The following is a 15,060-nucleotide window of genomic DNA, read 5'->3' on the forward strand; positions in this document are numbered from 1 at the left end:
TTGAAGGCTACGGTGGCCGCGTCGAGGTCGTAGTACGCCTTGGCTTCCGGGCGGATCTTGACAAACTCCGACATGTTGCCGACGTACGTCTTGAGCTTGCGGTTCTTCTCGTAGTGAATGATGTTGGTGCAGACGTTGTCGAGGAAGCCCGAGTCGTGCGACACAATGAGCGACGTGATCGTCGTCATGGACGTGAGGTACTTTTCAAGCCAGGCCACGTTGGCGACGTCCAAGTGGTTGGTCGGCTCGTCAAGCAGCAGAATGTCGGCCTTCTGAAGCATCGCGCGAGCGAGTTCGAGCTTCATCTTCCAGCCACCCGAGAGCGACCCGACGGCCTGCGCCTGCATCGCGTCCGTAAACCCGACCGAAGAAAGAGTATCCGTGACCTCCTTCCGAGCCATGTCCTTGAAATCCGGATCGTTCAACACAAAGTCGACGACCGAGAGCTCAGCCTCTTCCGCCTGCAAGTTGTGCTCGACGTACACCGTCTTGAGCTCGTCCTTCGACGGGAAGCCCTCGAGCTGGCCGTTGGCGATCGCACGCATGAGCGTCGACTTGCCGCAACCGTTGCGACCGCAGAGACCGTACCGGTGGCCCTTCTTCAAGTTGAGACGCGCGTTGTTGAGGAGGATCATGCCGCCGTACGCGAGCGAGAACTCGCAGTCGCAGAGGTCTTCGCCCTCGTCTTCCTGGACGACGTCTTCGGCGACCTTGACCTTGTTGTCCTTGTAGCACTTTTCGCGGAAGCCCTTGGTGATGGCGGGAATGTCGCCTTCGGCCAAGAATGCGCTCAGGTACGGCTTGACCGAGTTGGACCACTCCTCGGGCTTGAAGTTGCGCGCTACCGTGAGGTACAAGCCGCAGCCCGCGACAAAGTTGAGCGTCGCGTCGTCGATCTTGGCCTTCTTGGCCTTGGCGTCCTTCTCCAAAATGAACTTGAGCGTCTGCAGAATCGAGTCGAACTCGATCTTGGTCTCGTCTTCCGAGAGCTCGACCGACCCGGCGGCCATGAAGAGCGTCTCGTGCGCACGTGTGCACACGTCGCGGCACTCGGGGTCGGCGACAGCTTCGATGATGCGCTTGAGCGTCGGAAGGACTTTCGGCGTAAAGAGGAGTGCTTCCGCAGGCTCTTCGACGAGCTTGCACATGTTGTCGATGATGACAGCAGTCTGGCGCTTGACCGACGTCTTGTTCTCGTTCAGACCACGGACGAGGAGCGGCTCCATGATGGCGAGCGCCGGCGCCTCGACCGTCTTGACAAACGTCGTCGACGCGAGCTTGTGCACGCACTCGGAGACCTCGGCCGGGTTGGCAATGCACGAGATGAGCGCGGGAATGAACGGCTCAATGTCGGCGTTCGAAGCCGTGCTGCACGCCTTGATCATGACGGCGTGGGCGGCCTTCTTGACTTCGGGGCGCGTGTCCCACATTTGCTCGGTGGCGTTCGGGATGATGTCGGGGAGGCAGCGCGAGACCTGGACAGACGCCACGTCGGCGAGCTCCGCGAGCAAGTTGAGCGCGCCTTCTTTCGTCTGCCACTTCTTCGTACGGTCCATGCCGCCAAAGATGTGTGGCAACAGCACGCGGATCGCATTGTGGTTGACCGAGTCGACAATGGCCTTGGCGGCCTCGGCCGCCGGACCCCGCACTTGGATCTTCTTGTCGGCGTAGCCGTCGAGGACGTTGCCGAGGAGCGGCGAGAGGTATGGCTCGAGACGCGCGAGCTTCTTCTTGGCGAGCGCCGTCACAATGTGACACGCGCTCTGGCGTGTGCCGGCATCGGCGTCGACGAGCGCGGCGTTGAGCTGGTCCGTGACAGCGCCGAGGTTGGCGTCCTTGGCGCCGGCAATGACGTCGGCGACCTTGACGGCCGCGACGTCGAGGTTTTCGGGCGCCGTCGCAAAGGCTTGCTTGAGCGCCTCGGTGACATTGCCACCGTTACCGGCCTTGGGACTCGCCGCCGCGGTCGCGGTCGCGTTCGTGGGGCTCTTGGCTTTCGGGCTCTTGGGCATGGCGGCGAGGTGGCTAGTAGTCGCTGGACTTCTTGGCAGGTGCGAAGCGCACGGTCAAAAGATAAATGAACTGCGCTGTGAAATGCGTTGGCACCGCGATGGCGGGCTAAATGTGGGCGATGGGGGGCCGTGGGGGGGGGCCATTGGTCGGTATATTTACGCGCGGTTGGCTTTGCAACCGATGCGTATTAAGATTGGTGGAGCGCGCTCAACGCGATGCACAGCCTGCATGCAGGCTTCTTTTATCGAAGGGATCGTTTTAGGCAGCTCCTCATGCCATTCTCAACGCGCCGCTGTCCGCCGTTCTCCAGGCGCCTACTGTACTCGTGATTTTGAAAACAGCATATGACCGAGGAACATACTGCGTGCCCTATTCGGATTCAACCATGATTTCTATCCTAAATAATCCTTGGATACTGGATACGTGGTGATGGATTGCGACCGTGCAAGCGCGCGCCATGCCTCGGCGGCACAACGTTTAACGCACTTTAACCTCAAACCGTTGCTTGCCGCAGCCGTCTCTACTTCTATGTTTTTACCATGGCACCGTTCGACCAGTGTACAGTATACTGAACTCTGGCATGCACAAAGGCATGTTCTACCCTCTAACATATTGCGTTCAACGAGATGCTGGAGCTTGCGAGCGGGGTGTTTGCGGTGGTTAGTTCTCCATGCGTCGTTGAATAGCCAGTTGGTTGCGTTGTGGCGCGAAAGCCACGCAGCGCGCCAAGCCAAGTAGCAGATGGCGCTGTCGACGCTGAGGCGGCGGCTGCGATTCGTGGTCGTCGGCGCCAAATCCCTTTACCGCATTGAAAATGGCGCGGTCGTTTGGCGCCAAATGGGCTGTAACACGTGCCAATCACGGGGGCAACAGCGAAAAAGGCGCCCAGTTTGGATTTCAGCCAATCAGCGACCGAATAGTTGGCACACGAAAGTGGCGCTCCATCTCAAAAATCCAATTGCACAGCCGACGCGACCGCCCTCGACGCCTTCGACTCGACGCCCGACGACGACGACGACGCGCCATGAAGAAGCAGCACCCGCATGCAGGTAGACGCGTCCTCCATGTGGCACGACCTTCCAGCGCTCATGCATGGCTGCTAGGGAGCGACAAGCACACGGCCGACGCCGCCGCCACGATGAGCTGGGACGCCTCGCTCGTGCCCCTCGAAGAAGGCTGGCTCGACAAGATGGACACGACGCTCGCGACGACGGCCGACGCGTTCTTCCATGACCTCGCCTGGTCCGACTCGGCCGACTCGCTCCTCGCGTCGCCCCAGCTCGGCGCCGTCAAGGCCCATCCGCGGGCGAGCCTCACCGAGGCCGAGGCCGCGTTCCAGACGCCGACGAAAGACGGGGCGTTTGCGCTTGGCGCCCGCGCTGACGACGCGCTGCATCTGTACAACATCTCGTGCGACGCGCTCTTTGCGTCGTGCGACGCGACGACCGAATCACCGCAGACGACGACCGACGCCGAGAGCCCGAGCCGGTTATGGGGTGGCTGGGTCTGGGACGACCAGCGCATCTTCTTTCAGGCCATGAAGGCGAAATGGACAGCGCGCGACGGCTTGCAGAAGCGGTGGGACCAACTCAGTAAGAAGATTGCGACCAAGAGCGTGGACCAGATCGAGGCGTTCTTCACCGCCATTGTCGGCCATGTACGCGCGCTGCTCATGTATGGCCAAGTCGCCATGGACGTCCACGAGCCGGACGAGGTGCGCTTGGCTCTCATTTGCTGGTACCGCCTCTTTGCGTCAACGCCCGTGAGCGGCGCCGACCTCGAGAACCCGACCCAGAAGCGCGCGATCGTCCACCGCTTGACCACGTCGTTTCTCAAGAGCCGCAAGCAGATGATCGCGGCCAAGTCGGCGAAGAAGAAGACCGCAAAGGACCCCACCTCCCCCGTTCCTCCGGCATCCACGACGCCACTGACCCCCCTCACAACGACGACGACGCCTGTCCACCATCCATTGGTGCGAAAGAAACGAGCCTTGCCGCTGGCCGAGGTCGAGGCCCCTGAGAAGCGGGTCCGACATGTCCGCAGCCGGGAGTCGTCGCCAGCATCGAGCCCGACGCCGGTGCGCGCGGCGTCCGTGGCGTCGCCTGCGTACGTGTACGACCTCACAACCCCGAGCAAGAAGCGCCAGATCAAGGTGCGATTGGTGCCGATTGACAAGCGCACGCAAGCCGTCGTGAGCCAAACCGGCGCGATGCCAAAAGTCGAGCTCAAGATGAGCAGCAGCAAGCGCATCTCGGACGTATGCGACCACATGATGAAGAAGTGGGTGGCAGTGCTGCCGCTTCTGCCGCCACATTCGACGCTTCGGGTCGTGCCCCTCGGCGACCGGCTGCACCCTGGCTGGGGCACGCATGACATTAGTGTCACATGCCTCGACATCTTCAACCACTGCCGGCAGATCGCGACGGATGGCCTCGTGGATACAGTCACTCTCGAGTACCGCTGGGAGATGGAAGTCAACGATGAGAATGCGTCGCCGTCGTTTCGAACGCCCAACAAGACTGAGTACACGACGCCGCAGCGGGTCAAGCTGCCGCGGCCCACAAACCTGACTGTTGAGAAGCCGATCCCGGTACCATTGGACTTGGACTTTCTGCCATCGCCACACGAGCTGCCCGCGCGGGACCCGCACGACCCGCAGGTCACACTCAACTTTTCAACCGACTTCAACGGGTTCCTCGACGAAGGCCCCAGTGCGTGCTCGGCGCTCATGGACTCGCTCGGTGTGCCACCGTCCATAACGACAACACCGCGCAAGCCCACAAAGCGCATCACACCGACGCTTGTGAAACCCGTGTTGCGGCTCGAGATGCCGCCATCGTCTGTAGTCTAGCCTTAGAAGCCCTCAACTTAACCTATTCCTTGTAACCATAGCAACCGATTCCGAACCGTTAGTTACTTGGCGGCGCTCTCGTGCGCCTTTCGCAAAAGGCGGGCACATGCATCGCGGGCCGACTGCTCTGACTTGTACCGACCGACATACACAGGCGGCTTGTCAGCGTGAAGCCGGACGCGTGCTTCGTACGTGACCTTTCGGCGCACAGTGATGAGAACCCGCGCTGGGTCGTCCGTCGGGCGTTGTCGAGGGCTCGCTTTGAGATCGCTTGGGGGGTCGTACAAGGACGACGATATCGAGGACGTCCGAGGGGAGACCTCGGTCTCTTGGTTGTTGTGGTGGTGGGTGGCGGGGGGCACCCACCGAGAAGAGTTCGTGGGGGACCCTTCGTGGCTTTCGCGGCGAAGTTGCTCGTCCACTTCGTCGTCGGACGACAATTGGCCCAAGCCAGAGTACGGCATCACCGACATATTGGCCTTCTTCTTGGAAGACGATGGCGCGTAGCGCAGCCCATGGGACGACTTGCGCACGAGCTCCATATCGACCAAAACGGTGCGACCGTTATCTGGGACGCGCCAAGTTTGAGATTGCAGTTGAGATTGCAGTTTGAGATTGCAGTTTGAGATTCGAAGGTAGCAAATGCACGAAGCGTCCACCTGTCGTTCGACAGCGTGCTCGTTGGAATTGGCCGCGTTGGACTGCTCTTGACTACAGGCTAGGCGGCGTCGATGCGACCAAAGGTTACCAGTCACGCGCGCAAGATAGAAAAGATTAAGGTATGACTAGTGTTCGACGGCACTCAAAAGCCGCCGGGGCACACGGTTGCGTTGGTCGTTCGGTTGAAGGTGGGCTGGCCGGTGCCACCCGCAATACGATGGCAAGACGTGCTCGGGTACAGAGGTACAGAGCCATGATGTTGGTGCCAACGGAGAAGGCCATGGCGAGCACGTAGACGGCAACGACGATGCCGCCAACGATGGCGTTCGAGCCGCCGCGCTGCTTAAGCCACTGGACGGCGGCCTTTTGCGGTGGCAGCAAGACGAGCCATGCGAGCGAGAGCAATTTCATACCAAACGAGAGCGTGAGCATCATTGTGACTTGGAAGCGCACGTTGTACGTGTCATCGACAATGTCTTGGCGCGTCACGTGAAAGAACGAGTCAATGTACTTGTAGAGCACGGTCGCGACGGGTGTCGCGAGGTTGACGATCGATGTGACGAGACTGTGCACGACCCCTTCGTTGCCAACGTCGGCAATCTCCACCGCGCAGTAGGCCGAAATGACAAACCGAATCGCCGTCGGAAAGACGTCGGGCATGAAGCCACCGACAAAAAAGTACTGATTTCGCGCCAGCCCCCACGTCGTACAGTAGAGCACTGTGGCGTCAATCACGACAATCGCGATCGTCGAGAGCGCGATCGCGACGCGCCAGTTCCATTGGAGACCCCATTTGCCACACGCGTAGATGCAGACGGCAGTGAAGAGCGCGTTAAGGACGCTAAAGACACCGATGGCCATGGGTTCGACACCGGCCCACGTCGACGTGATGATCGGGACGACTGTCGCGTCAAAGTTGAAAAAGACGTTGCTGCAAAAGCGGAAGATGCAGATCTGCCACACGACACGGAGCTGGAGGAGTTCCCAGAGACGACCCAAATAGTCGGGCAAATAAGGCTTCTCGGTGCGCTCGTCGACAATGAGGAAGAGCGTGCAGTAGAGGGCAACCGCGCATGGCAAAAGCAGCGTCGCGTACACGTAGTTGGGGCTCATGGACCAGGAAAAGTCGCCGCCGTACTCGAAGCTGTTCATGCAAAAACCAATGACGACGTGGGGCACGAGGGAGGATGCGAACCGCGTTGCGTAAATCATCGATTGGAGCCGACCGCGGATCGCCATTGGCTCGCGCTGGGCATACTGCACGACCATCGCATCGGCCGAGACGTCGGCGAGGATGTAGCCAAAGCTGCAGACGCACGAGAGCAGGATCCAAAGCGCCGCGTCTTCGGTCGCCGATTCGTTGACCAGAGCTCGCTCGTGGGGCGAGAGGTCGGTCAAGTTGCCGGCGCGGAGGCGGTGCACGACAGCGTCCGACTTTGGCGCGAGCCCGCGGCTGAGGTACGGAGATGGAAACGGAAGGAAGCTCATGGCGCAAATCGAGCCGAGCGAGAGTAGCCACCCGAGTAGCATGTACGGTTTGCGCTTGTAGCCGCCGATCGGAAAGCAGTCGGTGAGTATGCCAAAGAAGATCTTGAGCGACCAGCACATGTTGACGAGCACGCTGTACGACGCCGAGTGGTACCCGTCAAAGTTGAGGTACTGCGTGAAGAGCGGGTAGGTGAGCGACGGAAGGAGGCCGTAGATCATGCAGACGGCAACGTACTGGCCCAAGAGCCCGATGGCTTCGCGGCTTGAGAGGTCGAGGGCACCGCCGGGGCGCAGCGCGCCTTCGTCTGGTGCCTTGGTGATAATGGTTGTCTGAAGCGTGAGTGCCAGCGTGACGTCTTCGTAGCTCGTGAGGTCGTCGTCCGCCGACTCGCAGTAGAGCCATATTTTATCGTCGTGGCCCATGCTCCGAACAAGCTAATTGAATTGTGACCATGGCCACCCGCACGTTGCGTCCGACCTGATCAGCGGCGTCGACCAGAGGCCACGTCCCACGGTGCCTCGTCGTCGCCCGTCTCCAGAGTACCCACGTCATCTTGCTACAGTACGCCCGGAGGTCGCCACCTATGTTTCGCGTTCGTACAAAGGGCTTGCCTGTACGACTCTAGAAGCTCGTCGTTTTATCCCTTGCTCACGAAATCACTTGCTTTTCAGATTTTACATCTTACAATAATGACACTGGTGGGCGACTAGAGTCGAACCGGCAACGTGCCCAGGTGCCAGCAGACTCGACACGCTACGATCTCTTGGCGGAATCCCACGTCCACGACTGTGTTCCCATCCTGGTGAATGCGCCATTTTATAACACACTCGAAAAGAGGGCAGCGACTGCTATCTATCTATTGCCCTTCCTCGCCGCTTTTGAGTGAACTAAGGTGACGTCCATGCAGCGTCTATTTGGCATGCAGGCGCTGTCCAACGCACCGCGCACCAGGTTGTCAGGTTGCGTGCGTGCCGAGAGTGGCAAGATGATGAGACCACCTCGACACCTCGCGAGGTACTTAGCTAGGCTCTCATTTCAGCCATATCTCAATCCCTTTTTGAAGTCGAGAGCAATCGCATTCCGCGCCATCGTGCCACATTGATGGCTACTTTTGGTGTCTGGCAAGCGCGGTGTCGTGGCAAAGACTGGTGCCAGGCATCAGATAGATACTGGTCAGCTTGATATGCCGCACTCCAAGGCAACAGCAAGAGCAGGGATGTACAAACTTCCCGCGCGATCACAGCGTGTCGTCTCATATCAGAATACCTCGAAAAGCCATCCACTGAACCATGGCCCTCTTAATCTGGGTTGTTGACCGGGACGGGTGCTTGCTTGACTTACAGGTTACCGACATCCCTTGCCACTGGATCGTACAATCGAAATCTGAGATCCTGCGCCGACATCAAGAACAATCATCGCCTCTCTACCGTCCGCCGAACTCCCGTCGACGGTACGTGGCGGGGTGGCATGCGGCAGAGTGGGACGGGCCACGCAACTGCAAGGTGCCGACCACTCTTGCGGAGTATACATCGTCGCCCGCATCACTTCCGTGCTGTTCATCGCGGCATCGCAAAGAAGGAGCTTCCATCAGTATCGTTTTCGTTTATAATAAATCTACTACCCTAACCCTTTCGCCGCCCTAGTCGCTGTGGCTCGTTGTCAACGCTTCGGTGGAGTCGACCCAGCCGCAGATCGCAACGCCGTTACGGACAATGGCCTCGCCACTCCCGCCCGCAATGCGATAGCACGCGGTCGATGGGAAGAGCGCCATGACGCTGCTCACAATGGCAAAGAGCAGCGCAATCGAAAAGCCAATCACAATGCCCCACGCCGCGCCGCGGTTGTAGCCGCCGCGCTTCTTGAGCCATTGGAGCGCCGCTTTTTGCGGCGGAAGGAGTCCGAGAAAGGCCAGCGATAAGAGCTTCATACCGAGCGAGATCAAGAGCACGTACGTCACTTGCCAGCGCACACGCACCGAGTCAGTCGCGAGGTCGGCGACCGAGACGTCAAAGTACGAGTCGACGACCTTGTAGATGACAGTGGCAAACGGCGTTGCGAGGTTGACAATGGTCGTAATGAGACTGTTGACGGCGCCTTCGTTGCCAATGTCGGCAATCTCAACCGCGCAAAACGACGAGATCGCAAACCGGATCGCGCTCGGGAGCGCTTTGGGCAGAAGCCGGCCCATGAAGAAGTATGGGTTCCGCGTCACGTGCCACGTCACACTGAGGAGGACCGTCGAGTCGATGGCAGCAATGGCCATCGTCGCAATAGCGATCGCGTGACGCCAGTTGAGGTTGAGGCCCCACTGCCCACACGCAAAGATGGCCGCGGCCATGAGCGCCGTGTTGAGCACGCCAAAGATCGAGTTGGTGAGCGGCTGGACGTTGGCCCACGCGCTCTTCATGCTCGGGATCGCGGTCGCTTCAAACGAAAAGAAAAAGTTGCTGCAAAATCGAAAGAGACAGATTTGCCACACGACGCGGAGCTCGAGGAGGCGCCAGAGCCGCCCCATGTACGCACTAAAGACAGGCCGCACATCGCGCTCCTCGACGACGAAAAAGAGAGCGCAGTAAATGGCGAGGAGACACGGCACAATGAGCATGCCAAACGCGGCGTTCGGCGTGATCGACCAGTCAAAGTTGCCGCCGTATTCGAAACTGTTCATGCACACGCCCGCAATGAGCTGCGGCACGACCGACGACGCAAACCGCGTGCCGTAAATGATCGACTGGAGCCGGCCACGAACAAGAATCGGCTCACGCTGCGCGTACTCGACCACCATGGCGTCGGCCGCGACATCTGCGAGCATGTAGCCAAAGCTGCAGATGGTCGAGAGGATGATCCAGTACCCGGCTTGGCTCGAGGCTTGCATGTTGACATGCATGCGCGCCGAGGTGTTGAGCACCGAGAGATTACCGCCGCGCAGTGTCGCGATCGTATCGTGCGACAGCGACGAGAGCGGCCGGCCCACGTACGGCGCCGGAAACGTGGAGAAGGTCATGCAGCAGATACAAATGAGCGCAATGCACCAGCCAAGCACCATGTAGGGCTTGCGCTTGAAGCCAAAAAGCGGAAAGCAGTCGGTGAGAACCCCCATAAAGATCTTGAACGACCAGCAAATGTTGACAATGGACGTGTACGACGCGGCTTGGTACCCGTTGAAGTTCATGTACTGAATGTAGACGGGGTAGACAAGCGCGGGCAGGAGGCCGTAGATCATGCCGACGGCCACGTACTGACCGAGGAGCCCAATGGCTTCGCGGCTAAGGATGTCGAGGACGCCACCAGGGCGAAGCGCACCGTCGAGTGAGTGCTCGCTCACCGTGCTCATCTTGTGCAGCTGCGTCGTCGACTGGAGCACCTCCCCTGAAAAGTACGTGGGCAGGTCGGCGTCGTCGTAGAGCCATATCTTCTTGGGGGTGGCGGGTTGCGGCGGCTGCTGCTTGTTCATCGCAGCCAAAGGCAAACTGGCAAAGGCTTCGTGGCACGATCGAAACAGACGACATGGGCTGCATACAGCAGCATTCGTCGATCATCTCAATCTGGATCGAGTGAAATTTGTCCCAGCCCCGTATGGTCATGTGAATTGCATACATTTACCGAGAGAGAGGAAGTCGACTGCTCCTTTACAAGCCGGATACCTACGTCCACAGAACGCAGCGGTGCCGATGCGTCGATGGGTTGTACGCTCGAGCGCGCCCTTGCCGCGGACATCTCGCTCGAATGGGAACGTCTAACAAAGCACGAGACGCCAAACGTACAACTTGTACACGTGGATGTCAGCCCCGTGCGATCATCAAGCCATGCCGAGTTGAAGGGCGAGGTAACATTCCCTAGTCTTGATGGGAACGATCGCTCTAGGGTGCAGGAACGGACGGTTCTGAGGCATCTTGCGACGTTGAAGTTGATGGGCGAAGTGTCTCCACGCAGAACAATACCTTATTCGCACTCTCCCCAGTACTATAAACAAATGCGTATACGATTGCAATGGTTCTAGAGCGACTACACGCGTACTGTCAACCGCTCGTCGTTAGACTCGTAGCACCGTATACGGTACCACAAGCTGGTACCACCAAGCTATCACGCAGAGTCATGTGATCGAAACACTGGCTTTTTCGACGTTGCCCGCTGTATCTACAACGTTTCTAGCATGCATGCCAAGGCCTGCGCGCAATGATTATCGTCGTCGCCGTTGTCCTTAGAGCAGCTCTACAACGTGTGCTCCACCACGCTGGCTTGGTGTGCTCCATCCACCACTTTGCCGTACGAATGCTATGAATGACGTGGCATCGCGAGAGACATATAGGGCTAGGGTTAAACTGTACTATTGACACCAACGACGGCACACACCGGACATTCCCCAACTTGCCGGAGTAAGTGCTCTTGTTGACGTTGCTGTCAGGGTTCACGAGCATCGCTTAGCGAGAAATTTCGATGACGCCCCTTTGCACACATGGGACGGCGTAGCACAAGGTGCGTATGCCGCTTCTTTGATGCACACGTGCCTGCCGAGCGACATTATTCGCCCGAGGACATAGCAACATCGTTCTCTCTTCCGATCCGCCGTGATGAAAGACGCAGCGTCGCTGGGTAGGCACAGCGAATACGTACGCTGCAACTGGACCAGGCGCATCGTTGTGAGTGCTGTCTCAGATGACCCTTCGCACGACCGCGCAATGTTCTGCCAAGCTGTCCAAGCAGTGAAAGAGAGGCTTACCACGAAAAACAAATGCGCTACAAAAAATGGGATCCGAAAATAAGAAGGTCCAGGCGATGTGCGCGCCAGCTTGAGCCGTCGCTGAAACCCCAGGGTTCGCCTCTGGTAGACGTTTCCATAGTCTTTCTCGAGTCGCTTGAACTCTCAAAGGAATGACACCTGTCATACTGTCACAAACAAAACGCCTGCGTGCGCGCTCGATATACATAATACTACGCGTCGTAGTCGTTGATAGTGCTTTAGAAGGGAATCGCTTTCCGAAAGGCGGGCCCGAGGCTGTCCTGGTCGATCGGGGGAATCGCGGTGGGCTTTGCAAGGCCGAGTTGGGTCGCATGCGCTGTGGAGATACCGCGGGTGGCCATCTCGGACACGGTGTAGATGGTGGCTGCCCACTCGAGGCGGTCGTCGTCGTTCAAGAACGAGAGGATGAGCATGTCGGACGAGCTCTTGGAGAGGCAGATGCAGAAAGGACGGTCCTTTGTCGATAAATACGAGAGTTTGACGCGGTGCAAGTCCATTTCGCCCTTCTCCTTCATGTCGGACGGGCTCAGCACCTCGTAGTACTTGAGGACGCCTCGTGCGACCTTGACGACGCGCTCGTCCCACTTGTCGCGACCCGAGCGCGACTTCTTTGTGAGCGTCCCCGTCTTGGTCGGCGGTAGCACGAGCGTGAGGCGGCGCGGCCACGGCGAGTGCACATCCCATGCAAAAAGATCCGTGTCGTGCTCGCTGCCTTCGGGAATGCGCTGTCCGTTCACGAGGTACACTTGGCTGCCAACAACGACTTCTGGCTCGTCGCTGCGCGAGACAAGCCAGACCGACTCGCCCTTGCGCTCACGCCGGCGGGCGACGGTGATCTTGACGTCGACCTCGCACGCATAGACGACGTCGTAGGTCAGCATGGGCATGTGGCTGGCGGCCTCGATGACGGCCTCGGGCGGGCAGTCGCTGGCGTCGGCGCGGGGCTGGCCGAGCAGCTCCGACTTGGTCTTCTTGAGGAAGTTCTTGAACATCCGTGGTCGATGACTGCGGCGGCGGCGACGTGGCGACAAATGACACGAAACGCAAATCACCAAATCACCAAAAAAACACATTCCCACCCAAGTGCGTGAAAATTCCGCAGCACATTGCGCCGGATACCGCCGGATACGTGTTTCACACACCGTGTGAAATGCTCGAAAAAAGATCGCCACAACCAGGCGTCGTGGCCGCTCCGACAGCCATGGCACATTGATCATGATAGCCGTGCGTGCAAACCAAAGGGCCTTTACCGTGACCTCGCCGCGGCCGGTACATGTAGCAGTGGCGGCGCCATGGGCCAGGGCCGCGGCGATGTGTACGCTCTCGTCATACCTTCGACGTGTCGCTGCGTCATGGCAAAGGTGATGCTTGGTCATGGTAGCAAACACCGAGCCTGAAGCCATGACAGTACGCAAGATAAATTACTAATAGAAAGGCCGATCATAGCGCATTTGGTTCATGTTGAGCCCTTGGCTCGCCATGACGATGCTGCAGTGCAGCACGCTCGCCCACTCGACCTGGTCATTGAGCGTCGGTGCTTGCAGCACGAGTTTGTCGGTGGGCGATCGGCCAAGCACGATGCAGAACGGGCGATTCGCAAACGCCGCGACTGTGACCCAGCACCCCGCAAGCGAGAACGCGCCGCGGAGGGCGTTGCCCGCCATGTAGCGGAGCTCGCCGCCGGCAACGACGACATCGCGCTCCTTCCACGTCGCCATCTGATGCGTCGCGCGCGACTTCTTGACCAACGTACCGCGTTTCGTCGGCGGCAAGAGAAATTCGCATGTCAGTGGATAGACCGCGGTCGCGAGCCGCAGCCGGACAGCGTCGCACGTCGTGCCGAGCGAGACACCGGCGATCGTCACGAGCTGCGCCCCACGCACAATCTCGGGCGATAGCACGGACGCTTCGGTCACGAGAAGGGCTTCACCGCGGCGTGCGAGCCCAATCGCTTCAAAGTCGCGCTTGCTCCGAAAGGTAATCGGGATCCGCTCGAGCGTCTTGGCGACGACGCACGCGCGGTCAATGGCCTGCGTGAGGACGCTGGGCGGGCGCGGGTGCTTCTTTTGCGCTTGCTGGAGCGCGTGGAGCCAGAGGTACATGTCGTGCTCGGTCATCGCGCTCAAGTGGAGTTCCAAGTTGTCGGTCGCAATGACAAAGTAGTTGCGCCGCGAGTCGGGGGCAAACGGAATGCCGCCGCTCACGACGCAGCCGAGGAGCGGTAAATTGCCTTTGGGCGCGCCCTGGTCTTCGGTGTAGTAGCTCAAGATCGGCAATTTGTTGTGGATCTCGATGCGGAAGAAGCGCTTGGACCAGTTCGTGCGCACGTGGCCGCGCTTGTAGAGCACGCCTTCCATGCTCGCGTGGTCGCGCGGGTCTTCGTACGGCGTCCACTTGTGCGCCAGCTCGGCATCGTCGAGCGTCAAGTGTACCGTGTTGCGCAGCGGGTCCCAGCGACCCGTGCGCGCGTTGGCACCAATGCTTTCGAGCGCGTGGATCCAGCGTGTCATGGCGCGCTGCGTCTTGGTCGAGAAGAGGTAGGTGCGCATGGGCGTGAGCAAAATGAAAAAGTACAGGCGCTCGCTCACGTGGGTTTGGATGACAATGTCGTTCTTGGTCGTCGCCTCGACGTGGATCGAGCCCTTGCACGTGGCCTTGTCCTCGGCCGTGTAGTAGCGCAAGTACCCGTCTCTCGTGAGCTCAAAATACCGCCACTTCCATGTCTTGAACTTGTTGCCGCACTTTTCAATCCAGCCGCGCCGAAGGATCGTGTCGGGTACCGGCGGCGCCTCGAGCGTGAGGCTGCTGCTGCAGCGGACGGCCGGCGCGTCGTACGTGTCGTCAAAGCTGTCGCTTTGCAGCATCGTAAGTGTCGGATGGATGCGCGATCCACGATCAATCCAGTCGGCGGGCTCCACCTCGGGCGTCGAGTCGTCGCTGGTTGCGCCTTGGTCGCTGCTGCTGGCGTCGTCGAGCTCGTCCATATTGGCACTGGTCGTCGTGCTGCTGTTGGCGAGGCTGCTCTTGCGCAGACCCCACGAGAAGCTGCTGCGGAAGCTGCCGAGGAGGCTGCTGCTCTCGCGCGGCGCACCGTTGCTGTTGTCGTCGTCGTCGTTAGTGGGCGCCATGGCGCGTGCCGCGGTATGGCGAGGTGGCGGCTCCTGCCAGCGCATCTTGCGTCTGGGACACAAGGCCGGCTGGTAAGATTTGTATTTCTCAGTTCTTAGTTTCGTATTGCATTGAATTTGGTTGGCAATCCACCACAATTCTCTTTGTTTTTGTATGCGACAACCGCGACCGCGACCA

The 15,060-nt window shown here is 59.4% G+C and overlaps 6 protein-coding genes across 6 annotated transcripts in view; 1 reads left to right on the plus strand and 5 right to left on the minus strand.

Annotated features, from left to right (window-relative positions):
* Positions 1-2,129, minus strand: part of SDRG_15257 (hypothetical protein) — a gene marked incomplete at its 3' end in the record, with an annotated part of 3,229 nt that extends 1,100 nt beyond the window's left edge. Inside the window, exon 1 of the mRNA XM_008621424.1 lies at positions 12-2,129. Coding sequence (XP_008619646.1) covers positions 12-2,012 — 2,001 coding nt within the window. The 5' untranslated portion in view covers positions 2,013-2,129. The remainder of the gene's footprint in view (positions 1-11) is intronic.
* Positions 2,130-2,915: 786 nt separating this feature from the next.
* SDRG_15258 (hypothetical protein) lies at positions 2,916-4,925 on the plus strand. The gene is made up of 2 exons (XM_008621425.1): positions 2,916-3,062; positions 3,117-4,925. Exons 1-2 carry the CDS (start codon positions 3,038-3,040, stop codon positions 4,862-4,864), a joined length of 1,773 nt encoding a protein of 590 aa, XP_008619647.1. The 5' UTR covers positions 2,916-3,037; the 3' UTR covers positions 4,865-4,925.
* Position 4,926: 1 nt separating this feature from the next.
* On the minus strand, positions 4,927-7,435 carry SDRG_15259 (hypothetical protein; the record flags this gene model as incomplete). The annotated part of the gene is made up of 2 exons (XM_008621426.1): positions 4,927-5,432; positions 5,764-7,435. The coding sequence occupies 2 exons, from the start codon at positions 7,433-7,435 to the stop codon at positions 4,927-4,929; spliced, it is 2,178 nt and encodes a 725-aa protein (XP_008619648.1).
* A 1,141-nt stretch (positions 7,436-8,576) lies between these two features.
* Positions 8,577-10,472, minus strand: SDRG_15260 (hypothetical protein). The gene has a single exon (XM_008621427.1). The coding sequence runs from the start codon at positions 10,465-10,467 to the stop codon at positions 8,653-8,655; it is 1,815 nt and encodes a 604-aa protein (XP_008619649.1). The 5' UTR covers positions 10,468-10,472; the 3' UTR covers positions 8,577-8,652.
* A 1,458-nt stretch (positions 10,473-11,930) lies between these two features.
* SDRG_15261 (hypothetical protein) lies at positions 11,931-12,799 on the minus strand. The gene has a single exon (XM_008621428.1). It carries the CDS (start codon positions 12,744-12,746, stop codon positions 11,973-11,975), a length of 774 nt encoding a protein of 257 aa, XP_008619650.1. The 5' UTR covers positions 12,747-12,799; the 3' UTR covers positions 11,931-11,972.
* Positions 12,800-13,132: 333 nt separating this feature from the next.
* Positions 13,133-14,972, minus strand: SDRG_15262 (hypothetical protein). Its single transcript, XM_008621429.1, has one exon. The coding sequence runs from the start codon at positions 14,925-14,927 to the stop codon at positions 13,179-13,181; it is 1,749 nt and encodes a 582-aa protein (XP_008619651.1). The 5' UTR covers positions 14,928-14,972; the 3' UTR covers positions 13,133-13,178.
* Between the last annotated feature and the right edge of the window lie 88 nt (positions 14,973-15,060).

This window comes from Saprolegnia diclina (genome assembly GCF_000281045.1).
Source record: "Saprolegnia diclina VS20 unplaced genomic scaffold supercont1.87, whole genome shotgun sequence".
Classification (NCBI taxonomy): domain Eukaryota; phylum Oomycota; class Saprolegniomycetes; order Saprolegniales; family Saprolegniaceae; genus Saprolegnia; species Saprolegnia diclina.

Coding starts and splice junctions, on each gene's coding strand:
- SDRG_15260 (XM_008621427.1), bottom strand. CDS start 10,467: ATGAACAAGCAGCAGCCGCCGCAACCCGCCACCCCCAAGAAGATATGG.
- SDRG_15261 (XM_008621428.1), bottom strand. CDS start 12,746: ATGTTCAAGAACTTCCTCAAGAAGACCAAGTCGGAGCTGCTCGGCCAG.
- SDRG_15258 (XM_008621425.1), top strand. CDS start 3,038: ATGAAGAAGCAGCACCCGCATGCAG. Junction 3,063..3,116: donor GAAGCAGCACCCGCATGCAG/GTAGACGCGTCC, acceptor CATGGCTGCTAG/GGAGCGACAAGCACACGGCC.
- SDRG_15262 (XM_008621429.1), bottom strand. CDS start 14,927: ATGCGCTGGCAGGAGCCGCCACCTCGCCATACCGCGGCACGCGCCATG.